This window comes from Gossypium hirsutum, chromosome D08, assembly GCF_007990345.1.
Source record: "Gossypium hirsutum isolate 1008001.06 chromosome D08, Gossypium_hirsutum_v2.1, whole genome shotgun sequence".
NCBI lineage: Eukaryota > Viridiplantae > Streptophyta > Magnoliopsida > Malvales > Malvaceae > Gossypium > Gossypium hirsutum.
Window position 1 is genome coordinate 50652089 of NC_053444.1, and position 13624 is coordinate 50665712.

The 13624-nt window shown below is 32.9% G+C and overlaps 1 protein-coding gene across 1 annotated transcript; it reads left to right on the forward strand.

Annotated features, from left to right (window-relative positions):
- Nucleotides 1-1405: 1405 nt before the first annotated feature.
- Nucleotides 1406-4572, forward strand: LOC107900260 (probable pectin methyltransferase QUA3). The gene is made up of 7 exons (XM_016825934.2): nucleotides 1406-2084; nucleotides 2164-2367; nucleotides 2452-2662; nucleotides 2767-3025; nucleotides 3181-3552; nucleotides 3918-4013; nucleotides 4117-4572. Exons 1-7 carry the CDS (start codon nucleotides 1674-1676, stop codon nucleotides 4322-4324), a joined length of 1761 nt encoding a protein of 586 aa, XP_016681423.1. The 5' UTR covers nucleotides 1406-1673; the 3' UTR covers nucleotides 4325-4572.
- Nucleotides 4573-13624: the final 9052 nt, after the last annotated feature.

Here is a 13624-nt window from a genome sequence, read left to right on the forward strand (position 1 = left end):
TGTAATGTAATGTTGCCATTAGGGGGAGTCTAAAAACAAATTGTATTCTTTTCCTTTAACCAAGGTTTTGTCCCATTGGATTTTCCTGGTAAATGTTTTTAACGAGGCAGCTTGTAATACAAGATTGTGTACTTTTTTTCCTTCATTAAGTTTTTATCCCACAGAGTTTTTCCTAATAATGTTTTAAAGACATATTATTTACCAATGGTCATCTAAGGGGGAGTATTATGAATATCTTATTAAGTGTATGTTCATCAAGATCAAGATAAGTTTTGATGTACTTTAAATTCTAATATTCATTAGAATTAGATATTTACTTCATTTATACTTCTTATGTCTATAAATAGAGACTTTGAAGAAGCATTGTACTCATTCCATCGATCAATAAAATACATTTTCTATTGCTTCTCATATTTTTTTGTTCTTTACTCTCTTTATCTCTCTTTATTGTATAATATTTATAAAGTTAAGTAATTATATCTATATATATATATATATATATAGAGAGAGAGAGAGAGAGAGAGAGAGAAAAGTATTTTAGGCCTATGATATTGGCATTAGGGCTTTTTTCACTGAATCTGGTAAGAAACTATCATTGGGCCATTTGAATCAAACCTTTGATTTACAGTAGACCTGTCCATGGGCCGGGCTGGGCTGAGCCCACAAAAAAATTTCAGCCCGTTTACTAGGCCCGAGCCCGGCCCGAAATATGGGCCTGAGATTTTGCTCAGGCCCGGCCCGGAGAAAAAATATGGGGCCTGAGCTCGGCCCGGCCCGGCCCATTTTTAATTAAAATTAAAATTATTTTTTAATAAAATTAAAACTAATTGTTATTAAAATTAATTGTTAGTAAAATTATCAAATTATTAATTGTTAATTGTATTAATTGTTGTAATAAAATCTAACATTTGATTAGTAAATTTATCAAATTATTAATTGTTGTAATAAAATCTAACATTTGATTAGTAAATTTATCAAATTATTAATTGTATTAATTGTATTAATTGTTGTAACAAAATCTAACATTTGATTAGTAAAACAAACTTGATGTTTTATTATTATTATTTTGTAACACTAGTCAAGGAAATAAAAGTAAATAAACTTAAAATAAAAAACTATTATATTTTAAAAATAAAAATATATATATTTAATATTTTTCGGGCCGGGCCGGGCCCGGGCCAAAAAATCTTGCCCGAGGCCTGGCCCATTTTTTAAACAGGTCTAAATTTTTGCCCAAGCCCATATTTCGGGCCTATATTTTTACCCAAACCCTCTCATATTTCGGGTGGGCAGTCAGGCCGGGCCGGGCCGCCCGGCCCATGGACAGGTCTAATTCACAGTTAATAGAAGCAGCTTTGCTGCTTGTCCGAGTTTCCCAACGCCAAGCAATTCCATCACCTGAACGCCACGCTGCATGCTTTTTTGCATTACCATACTCGGCATTTTCAGCACTCAAACAAACTGTTTCCAAATTCTATATCCTTCGAAAGCTCTCACACTCCCCCAGCTCTCTCATCTCATCAGTTCCAAGCTCCCCACCCTCTGCAACAAAAGCTCCAAATTCGGACAACAACCCATCGTTTCTGGTCACCGTTTTCCCATGAAATTTGGATCCAAAACCAGAAACCCAGGGATGAATGATTAAGCTTTAATCGCTTCGAACATCCAAAACCATGGCTCAGCCGAATCGAAACGCGCGGCAATGGAAGTTTTTGGATATCTTTACCGCCATGTTTTTCAGCCTCGTATTGTTATTCTTCTTGTTGGTATTCACCCCTTTCGGTGATCCCTTGGCTTACTCCGGCAGGCAAGCCTTGTTGCTTTCCACGTCGGATCCGAAGCAACGGCATCGGTTTGTGTCACTGGTGGAACTGGGGGAACACCGTCAACCCATTGACCCCTGCCCTCCAGATTCCGTTGATCACATGCCATGCGAGGACCCAAAGCGAAACAGTCAGCTAAGTAGGTACATGAATTTTTATAGAGAAAGGCATTGCCCTTTGCCTGATGAAATGCCTCTTTGTTTGATCCCACCTCCACTTGACTATAAGATTCCCATTCAGTGGCCTGAAAGCTTGCACAAGGTAAACAAATTTGTGTTCTGTCTTGGTTTTATTATTATAGAAATTATTAAACTGTTCCATTAAGTTGTGTAATGGTTAGGTATGGCATTCAAATATGCCACACAACAAAATTGCTACTAGGAAAGGTCACCAAGGATGGATGAAAGAGGAAGGTCCTTATTTCATTTTTCCTGGTGGTGGAACCATGTTCCCTGATGGAGCTTTACCATATATTGACAAGCTCCGACGTTTCATGCCCATCAAAGGTGGAATTATTAGGACTGCTCTTGATATGGGATGTGGGGTAAGTTGATATATGGTATTAGCATCTTGTTGTGATTATTGCTTTGTAATGTTTGAATATCATGTATATGAATCCTTTTTGCAGGTCGCAAGTTTTGGGGGTTCATTGTTGGCTGAAGGCATTTTGACACTTTCATTTGCTCCAAGGGATTCTCACAAAGCACAAATACAATTTGCACTGGAAAGAGGCATACCGGCCTTTGTTCTAATGTTCGGCACTCGCAGGCTCCCCTTTCCTGCATTTGCATTCGATTTCATCCACTGCTCTCGATGCCTCATCCCTTTTGCAGCTTATAGTGGGGTTTTTTTTTGTTCTTTGAAATGCTTTTGATATATTCGTTTCTTATATCAACCTCTTTTGTTCGATGTTCCATGAAGAAATATTGGATTGGTTTTGCAGATGCAACTTATTTCATTGAAGTGGACCGGTTACTTCGTCTGGGTGGATTTTTGGTCATCTCTGGACCCCCTGTGCAGTGGCCTAAGAAAGAAAGAGAGTGGGAAGAGCTCCAGACTGTGGCAAGAGCATTGTGCTATGAGTTGATTATTGTCGAAGGAAACACGGTCATTTGGAAAAAGCCTGATAGAGATCCGTGTCTAAAACCAAATGAATTCAGGATTGGACTGTGTGATGAATCAGATGACCCAAATGTTGCATGGTGATCATCACGGACCTGCTTAGTTTAGATTTATTTAGAATTCTGATGGGATTTGCCTTTTAATTTCCACCAATTTAGCTGCACGTTTGATAGTTTATGGTTGCCATTCTATCTTGTTTATCGTCTTCTGAAGTTCTCTTGTTTTTGGTTGATAGGTATGTTAATTTGAAAAGATGTGTGACTCCATCTTTTATTAATGGAGGATATGCTATTGGGAAAATTCCTGGGTGGCCAGAAAGGCTATTAAGGGCTCCTTCGAGGGCGTTGATCATGAACAATGGGATTGACTTGTTTCAGGCAGACACGAGGCGGTGGGCAACAAGAGTTGCCTATTATAAGAATACGTTGAAGGTTAAGCTTGGGACGTCAGCAATACGCAATGTCATGGACATGAATGCATTTTTCGGAGGTTTTGCAGCAGCACTCGAGACTGATCCAGTATGGGTGATGAATGTTGTTCCTGCTCGGAAGCCATTAACTCTCGATATTATTTACGACAGAGGCCTTATCGGAGTATACCACGATTGGTGATTTACTATAGCATTTCTAGCCTTGTTTACTCCTAATTGAATCAGAGCTGATGGTTACTAACAATTAGTTGCCCGTTTGATAATAGTACTTAGCCTTAAAATTTCTACGACACCCTTGAAACCGTGTTGGTTCCTTTCTGCTCAAGGCAAACCTTGTATTGCTTATCCCCCGTTGATCGGATCTCCCATAGAAAACTGTATTATCTACAGGAGAGTTAAAACCTTCAAACTAAATCCATGTTTAATCCTTATCCTTAAAATCTTTTTCATGGATGCTCGTCTTTCGGATTCCTCTTTCTTATTCTCCAATGATGATGCGGTGGTCTTAACGGGAAACTTAAATTGGTGATTGATGTTTGCAGGTGTGAGCCTTTCTCAACGTACCCCCGGACTTATGATCTCATCCATGTAGCTAGCATAGATTCACTAACAAGGCTTCCAGGTTCGAGGAATAGCAGGTAGATGCATTGATCCTCTGTTGCTATTGAACGGATTCATCACATCTTTCGTTGGCTTTCGGGTCAAGTAACATTTATCATGGTTCCAACGTTGTTGCTGCAGCTGTAGCCTGGTGGACCTAATGGCGGAGATCGATCGGATGTTGCGTCCGGAAGGAACGGCTGTGATTCAAGATTCGCCAGAGGTAATAAAAAAGGTGGCTCGCATAGCACATGTACTAAGGTGGGTAACTACCATAAATAACAAAGAACCTGAATCACATGGGAGAGGCAAGATTCTGGTTGCTACCAAAACCTTCTGGCACCTTTAGCTTCTTCATTCCAGCATCCCATTGACTCGGCCTTTGTTCTTTCTAATGTAGGTTTTTTTTTTCTCTTTTCTTTTGAAGCCATGTTTATGTCCTCGCAAGCATAAAAAGCAGCTTTTATTTAATTAAAAGGGACCTGGGTTAATTTAGCATTTCAGGGAGAAAAATGTTTAAAAAAATGTAGTTTAAAATTTAAGTGTTAAATATTATTGTCAAAAATTACTTTTGCATAATAAAATGTGCATTTTAAATATGATGTTATAAAGTAATAAGGTGTAAATTCATTAATATTATTATATTTTGATGAAAATATTAAAAATAATTTATTGCAATATATGAAATATAAGATTTGAATTTTTTTTAAACAATTAATATTAATTATTTGTAAAAATTTCTTTGAATATATAAACTATATTTTAAATACACATTTAAATAATTATATATATGTATTTTAAATATTACATAAAATACAATGGATTAAATATTTTTTAGCTGAACGCAAAATAATTTCAAAAGTTATATACTTAGTCTTGTTGATGGTTCTAAAATCGAAATGATATAAAATTTAGGTTATCAAGGTACACAACAAAATTCTTTGCATTAGACTTGAAAAGGTATGATTAACATTACTACTGGTATATATATATATATATATTATCAAGAAACTATAGATTTAAACAAGAATTTGAAAATTAAAACCTGCAAACCATGACTTGAAACTAAAAGCAAAGGTAAATCAAAAGCTTTTCAAATCAACTCATGTTTTTAATCTTAGTTGTTGATCCTCATTGCTGTTGCAATGAAAAAAGTGATTTTAGAATAAATGCTTTTTAAAAGTATGGTAGAAAAGTACTCTGAAAAGTTGAAAGTAAAAAATTAAATAAGTTATATGATATTTAAATAATTTAATATAATGATAAATGGAATATAAATTTTAAATACATTTTGTTTTTAAAATTAATAATATAAAATATTTTTAAATAATTTAATACAATTTTAAAATAAATAATATAAATAAAAATATTTTCGGTTCCAAATGGAAAAGCTCAAAATTAGATTTAGGTGGAAACACACTTTTCAACTACAACAGTAAGATGTTTTAAAGAATAGGGTATTTTAAGAGATGTTTTCTTAAATTTAAAAAATTATCATCAGGTATATTCAATGACCGAATCTTATTTCAGAAAACATTTTATTAATCTATCATCCCTCTTCAAAAACCCATCACTTTTCTTTCATTAAAATATTTTTTACTTTATTTAATTTTAGTTTTACCCTCATGTTGTGGGCGAAGATAATGAATCTCTCAACTTAAGCACTTGAAGTTGTAGTTGTAGTTATTTATTTTTATTGAAAAATATAACCATCTATATAAAAAATTGTTTGAATTGAAATAGTTTTCGATTATCTTGTGACACAAACTTAGTTATGTATTTCATAATAGGCTTCTGTCATGCTTGGACTCTTAAATATTAAAATCGGTGTTTCTCAACAAATTGAAAATAAATTAAAAAAATCTTTATATTTAAATAGCATTAAGATAGGTACAATTTAACAAGTAAATGTCTCTAAAATAGTAGTAAAATTAACAATAAAACAAGAGTTATACAATACCCAAATAGTAATAATATGGAATGAGAAAATAGAAAAAGAAAAGAAAGTAAAAGAGTGGAAAGGTAAAGAATGCAAATAAATTACCTATTGAACGAAAGGAGGATGAAGTAATTTTGACTTTTTGATTTGGATAAATAGTGAAAACTTTTAAGGAAAAACTTTCTTTACTTTCACTAAACTAACTTAAAATCGTACCCGAACAAAGGATATGGTGATCATTTCCCTTAATTTCCTTTCCCCTCCCTACCTCCAATCCAATCATGAAACATAGACCATATTCCTTTTCATTTTCCTACACAATGAAAAATGAAATATGTGAAAAATAGAAAACAACAAAAGCTTATTTTATTTGTTTTTACATAAAAATTCGAATGTAGTATTTTTTTTTTATTTCTAATCTTTTTATTAGAAGAAAATAGTGTACCAAACAAATTTTTTTCTTTTACCAAGTGTGCTTTTCAAATTAAAATAATGAAAACATAAAATATTTTTACAAACCAAGTAGTGTCTAAGTATTTTTTGTACAACAATTATTTGAACTTAGGCTAATTGTAATAGACCACAACTTAAGGTTCAACAATGTCTAAGTTTTATGACTTAAATTATATAAAATTTTGATTTCTTAACGCTCTAAGATTTAGGTTTTTGAAAAGGAGAAAAAAATGCAATTAAATATTTTCATTATTAATTAATGAGCATTGCACCAACTATTCCCTAATTATGACCTTCATTTTAAATTGGTCCCTAAATTTAAATCGTTCTAATTATATCTCTAAACTGTTGAAGTTATATCAACTAGGTCATTGAATTACTAAAATAGTTATTTTAATTGTTAAATGAAATTTCAGATCTTATGTGATATAATTTAAAGTGAAAAATCTAAGAAAAATGAATATTGTAAAAATAAACATTTTAAAAATATTAGTTTAAGTTTTCAAAGCTTTTATAAAAGCTTTATCATTCACTCTATTTTTAGTTTTACTTTGTTTTTAGTTTTTACTCTTAAAAGTTATGCGATAATGTTCTATTTATTTTAAAATTTCATTTTAAATTTAGTTACAAAGGATTTGACGTGTCATTTAATAGTTAAATTAAAAGGACATGATTGATATAACATTGATAGTTTGGGGATGTAATTAGAATATTTTAAAGTTTGGAGACCAATTTAAAATGAGAATCATAGTTTGAGGATGTTTAGTGCAATCAACTTTCAATTAATTGTATTGGGTCTAAATTTGATATCTGCAAGCAAAAAAGCAAGTAATACCAAAGCATTGTTAAGACCAATTTCTATCACTTCAGGCACCGAAAATGAAAAATGCAGAAAAATGAAAAACACATTATATGTTTACTCAGTTTGATTTCCATACATTTGCGGAGCCTTACCCATAGAGAATATCTTGGCACTTCACACAACAAGTGATTACCTTGGCCTTGAAATTTTTTCTAAGTATAAATTTAACATTTTTGTATTTTAGATATGATTCGAAGTACAATTTTTTCCAAGTGTTGTTTAAAATTATTTTTATTTAAAACATAATGCTTGCTATATCAAAATGATTTTGTTAAAGAAAGCTTGGGTCAACAATCTCCCCCTTTTTTATATAACAAAACAATTTGTGAATTTTGGCTTTGAATAAGTTTGTTCCCCCTTTCTAAAAACCATTTTCACTTTAAGGCTTAGAAAACTTTGTTGCTCATTGTTAAATTTAGCATTCATTTGTATTCATTATTAGTTGAAAAACATTTTGGAATAATTTGATGCGGTCGTTGAAAGCACCAAAAATATCATATCCCTAATAAATAATAAAAAAGAATAGTAAAAGGGAAGTAAGGTCGAATCCTTAGGGACTGAATTTGCACAATATCTTGTTCCGTGAAATCCCGGTAGAATCTTGCCCAAGAAAACCTGCGTGCCTAAAAAAATAATAGAATTAAATATTTGGATCTGGAAATGAAAAATAAAATAAAAACAGAATTAAGAATATTGAATCGAAAATTCGAGAAATTAAAAATAGAGTTGAGAGAAAAGAAATTCTTATGGGAGATTCCAGCCTCCTATTGTCTCGTTCCGCCTTGGGTTCAATCCTCGGCTTTTAAATGATCCTTCCCAAACCAAATAAGCCAGTTTTAATGGAAGAGGATGCTTACGACCACCAGCTCTAAGGATTTAGACTTACGATTTAGTGGAACCTACCTCTAGTCAACAATCGCTTCTGTGGGATCGTCTTATGCTAGATCAACACTTTTCAATGGCGAATCCCACGCCATTTTGTCTCTTCGGCTCACCAACCTTTGACGCAGTAAGCTAACGAACCGACTGTGCAACCTTCCCAAAACATACAAAGCGGCCACCTTTGCATACGTTGAAAAGCTTACTTCTCAAGGGACATGGACGGAACCTGTAACAGCCCGATTTTAAGCCTAGTCGGAACAGTGGTTTCAGGACCACAAATTCGATGAGGAAAAATTTATTTCTTATTATATTTTTATGGTCTACAATTTCATGAAAAAGTTTCGTGAAAATTTCGTTCGAAAATTTTGACGTTTGAGCACTCAATTTAATCAAAAGGGCTAAATTGTAAAAGTGCAAAAGTTGAGTTCTAGAAGCTAGAGGTGTCAAATTGCTATGAAATTTTAAATTGGAGGTCCTTAAATGGAAATTAGACCATTGGTTATGTTATGGACAAAAATGGACATGAAATAGGTGAAATAGGATATTTTTAAGTCAAGGGCATTTTGGTAATTTAGTAATTAAAACAAATTAAAAAGACAAAATAAGGCCAAAATCATCATCTTCTCTATGAGTGCTGGCCGAATATCATGTGGACTCCATGGATAGGGTTTGTTCATTCTTTCAAGCTTCATGGTAAGTCCGTTCTAGCCCTGTTTTTCTTGTTCTTTATATTTTTAGAATCTCAATAACTTGCTTAAGCTATTTCTATCATTAATTCGAGCTAGAAATTATGTTTGAAAAATTACCCATAGATGAAAAGTGTGAATTTTGATGTTTCCTGATAGAATATGAAGCTTAGAATTATTTTAAACAATTTTTGCTAAACGATTTTCAGCGAAAACGAGTGAAATGATATAATTGTTAAAAATTATTATTGTTCATAAGTGCACTTTAGAGCAAGAATTTGATGTTGATATATAAGGAAAAATTGTTTATCATGTCATAAAACATAAGAAAAAGGAATAAAATTTAATTTCTGAGCCTAGGGGCAAAATCATAATTTTGTGAAACTTTAGGGGCAAAAATGTAAATTTTCCAAAATGTGATTTTTGGACTGGATTGAATAATGCGAGTGTAAAATAAGTTAAATGTGTTATTATAAGTCAAGAAAGACAAGAAATTGACTTTGATTAGTGAAAAAGAAAAAAATAAGAAAAAGTGAAAAATTTCCCGATTGAATATTCGGAATAAAAAGGGATACGAATGATGTGATATCCCGAAATAGGGCCTAATCAGAATAGTGGTTTCGTAACCAAAAATCCGAAGTGAAATAGTTTAATTTTATAAATTTTTATTAGTTACTGATTGATTGAAATATTGTGTGAAAATATGGATAGAAAATTTTAATGATTTAGTGCCTAATTGAATTTTTAGGACTAAATCGAGAAAAATGCAAAGTGTGTCTCATTAGTGATTAAATGACTTAATTGAATTATTGCATGAAATTGGAAGTGTTTATGTGGCAATTAGACCATAAATTAGTGTTATGGACACAAAAGGGTAATTCTAGAAAAATATCTAAGTAATGGGTCAAGGGCATTTTTGTCCAAATTGAGAAAAAGACAAAATAAAGTGAAAATAAGTGTCCATCTTCTTCAAAATTGAAGAGCTTGCTGTCAAAACTTTCATGCTTCAATAGTTAGGGTTTTTGATTTTTCTAAGCTCAATTGTAAGTGATTTCTTGCCCCGTTTTTAATTATTTTCGTATTTTAATGCTTATTGAAGCTTGAATTTCATGTTTCTACCATTTAATTTAAATGAAACTAAAGTTTAAAAATTGACCCATTCATGATATAATTGTAAATTGATTAGTGATGTTAGATAATGAATGTTTGAAGTGTTAATTACAAGTTTTACTAGATGAATTTCGATGAAAATGTTGAAAAGGGGCTAAATTGTGAAAGATGGTAAAGTGTGCATAAAGTTGTGATTTTGTGAAATTGAGGGCTGTTATGAGCATGAAATATGATTTAGTGAAGTTTGAAATTTAAGAATTTAGTGAATTTTATTTTTACGACCTTTGGGACAAAAGTGGAATTTTTGAAAAGTTATAGGGAAAAATGTAAATTTGCCAAAATATTGTGTATGAATTGTATTTGAATGGAATATTGATAAAATGTATTAAATTGTGTTAATATAGATCAAGAAAGAAGAAATAGTGGAAGTGATAGGGGAAAAGAGAAAGTTATCGACTAAATTACAAAAATAGTCGTTTTGCATCCGAGGTAAGTTATGTGTAAATAATAGTAATATATCTTATAAATTGTGAATTTTATTTGATATGTGAATCAATATTGAATGTGGAAGGAAAATTGTTCATGAATTATTCAAGTGATAAAGTGTTTAAAATAAAGTGTTAAGTGTAAATTATCGGTTGAACTTAGGAATAGAAGTGGATAGGGGTGACATGTCACTAGAGACCAGTGTTACAGTGAGTCCCGGGTGCTGGGTGATCTAGCATGTGTTGCAGACACCTGACAACTTGTGTGAGCAGGCCCGTGGACATTTCCAGTGTTATTGATCAGTGGTAGCTTCGGCTACATTTCAGTGGTAGCTTCGGCTACATTTCAGTGGTAGCTACGGCTACATATCAGTGGTAGCTTCGACTACATATCAGTGTGGCACTTATGTGCTAATTCTCTACGTATCCGTGTATATTCCAAGTGTTCAACGGGATTAATAATGAGTTAAAGTGAATATGAAATGAAGTGTGTATGCAGGTACAATTGAAAGAATGAGCATATGTGATAAATGTTAAGTGTGAAAATGTATATGAAAGTGAATTGGTAAGATTGTGCATGTGTAAGTGATTGAAATTGCTAAGGAATGTTTTGATTAGTTATATGCTAAAAGTGTTATTTATTAAATGAGTACCTATTATTTACATGTAACTTTCTAAGCTATTTGTAGCTTACACATTTTCTCATTTCCTTTGTTTTATAGTGATTTGAACTTGATTGAATTGGGGATCGTCGGAGCTCGTATCACACTATCATAATCATCTCGGTATTATGTGCTTTTCAAAATGTTTAAACTATGGCATGTATAGAGTCTTAATAATTTTGAGTATGTTCATATGATATGGCTAAGATTAGCTATTGAAATGGTTAGTAAAGATTATGTTTTGGTATTATGTATGTGTAAATGGTAGCTAATACAAAGAAGCAGTTTCTTTGACAGCAGCAGTGACGTGAATGTGAAAAATCACCATAAATAGTAGAAATGGAGTTATAGAGTGAATTATATATGGAATTAAAGCTGATCAAGTCTATTTTATATGAAGGAAACGGTGTAGGCAAAGGAATTCTGAATTTTGAGACATTTGAATTTTAGTGAGACAGGGTCAGAATGGTTTTTGAAGTCCCCTATTTTGACTTTGGAAAATCATTATAAATTGTACAGAAAGAATTATGGCTCATAATTTATATGTATAGATTTCTTAGTGAGTATATTTTCGAAAGAAACAAACGATAACCTTATATGAATTCTGTGCAATGAGATAATTTATTTTTAGTGCCAAGAGGTTAGACCTATCAAGCTGTGAAATAGGTGATACTTTAATGAATAAACTGTACTAATTGGCTAGGTCAAAAATTCTTAAAAGTTTATGGTAAGTAGGAATACGAGTCTAGTTTTAGGGAAAATTTACGGATTTAAATTTCAAGTCTCGTAACTCAAGTTATAATTAAATTAGTGACAGTCACGCAGGTGGACAATTTTATTGTGAACAGTGAATTTAATTTTAAAAGCAAATTTTTATGCTCCGAATTGGTAAGTTAAATTGGATAACATCTCGTACTCGATTCCGGCGACGGTCTCGGGTAAGGGGTGTTACAAATGAGGTGACAGAAATGATCACATGTGTGACATGGACTGTGTGTAGGTCACTGTGTGAAAGTGAAAGTGATGGTCATGTGTGTAGTACTATGTGAAGGATACTACGTGTACCGGAATGAAAGGTCGCATGTGTAGTACTATGTGCAGGCTACTATGCGTACCCGATAGCTTCGATCACATATGTAGTACTATGTGCAGGCTACTACGTGAACCGGAAAGTTTTATCATGTGTGTAGTACTATGTGAAGGTTACTACGTGTATCGAATGATAATAGTTAATGAGTGGTACTATGTGCAAACCACTGAATGTTCGCTATTATACCGACATGTTTAACGGGATATGAGAATTTGCAAACCAATAGAGTTCCGAGCTAATGTAAATGATGATCCTGAAAGAGTAGAGTTTTGGCTTGATAATACCATCAGAGTGTTGGATGAATTATCTTGTACTCTAGAAGAAAGTCTCAATTGTGCTATCTCATTGTTGAGGGATTCGGTTTATAATTGGTGGAAAACTTTAGTGTCAGTAGTGCCTAAAGAGAAAGTTACATGGGATTTCTTTCAAGAAGAATTCCGGAAGAAGTATGTGAGTGAGCGTTTCATTGATCAAAAAGAGAAAAGAATTTCTTGAATTGATACAAGGGCGCATGACGGTAGCTGAATATGAACGAGAATTTGTCAAATTAAGCAAGTATGCCCAAGAGTGTGTATCTAATGAAGCTACATTGTGCAAAAGGTTTGAAGATGGATTAAACGAGGATATCCGATTGCTAGTGGGAATTCTTGAAATTAAAGAGTTAGTGGTACTATTTGAAAGAACTATCAAGGCTGAAGAATTGAGCAAAGAGAAAAGAAAGGTGGAAAGTGAAGCAAGAGATGCAAGAAAAAGATCAATGGGCAAGTCATTTCAATTTCAAGCGAAGAAGTCTAGAGAAATGAATACTTGATCGAATGTTTCTAGTGTGAATTTTCAAAGAGATCGAGGAAGACAATATTCAGGTTCTAAAGCTCACGCGACTTCTACGACAAGTGTAGGTAGTGTTAAACCTACTAGACCGAAATGTCAACATTGTGGAAAATGACATTTGGGGGAATGTTATTTAATCAGCCGAGCATGTTTTAAATGTGGATCTCAAGATCATTTTGTGAAAGATTGTCTAGAAAGAGAAGAGATAGAAAAGTTTCAGAATGTGAGATCGAGCAGTGTGACTACTAGAGGAAGACCACCGAGAAATGTGGGGACTGGAACTAGTGGTAAAGTTGTACCAAAAGACACGACTGTAAGATCTAAAGCGAGAGCTCAAGCAAGAGCTTATGCCATCCGAGCTAGAGAGGAAGCATCTTCCCCCGATGTGATCACTGGTATATTTTCTCTTTACGACACTAATATTCTTGCATTGATTGATCCTGGTTCTACTCACTCGTATGTATGTATGAATTTAGTGTCTGATAAGAATTTGTGTGTTGAATTGACTGAGTATATGATTAAAGTGTCGAATCCTTTAGGCAAGCATGTGATAGTTGATAAAATATGCAAAAATTGTCCTTTGATGATAAAAGGTCAGTGTTTCCCTGCCAACTTGATGTTGTTGCCATTTGATGAATTTGATGTTATT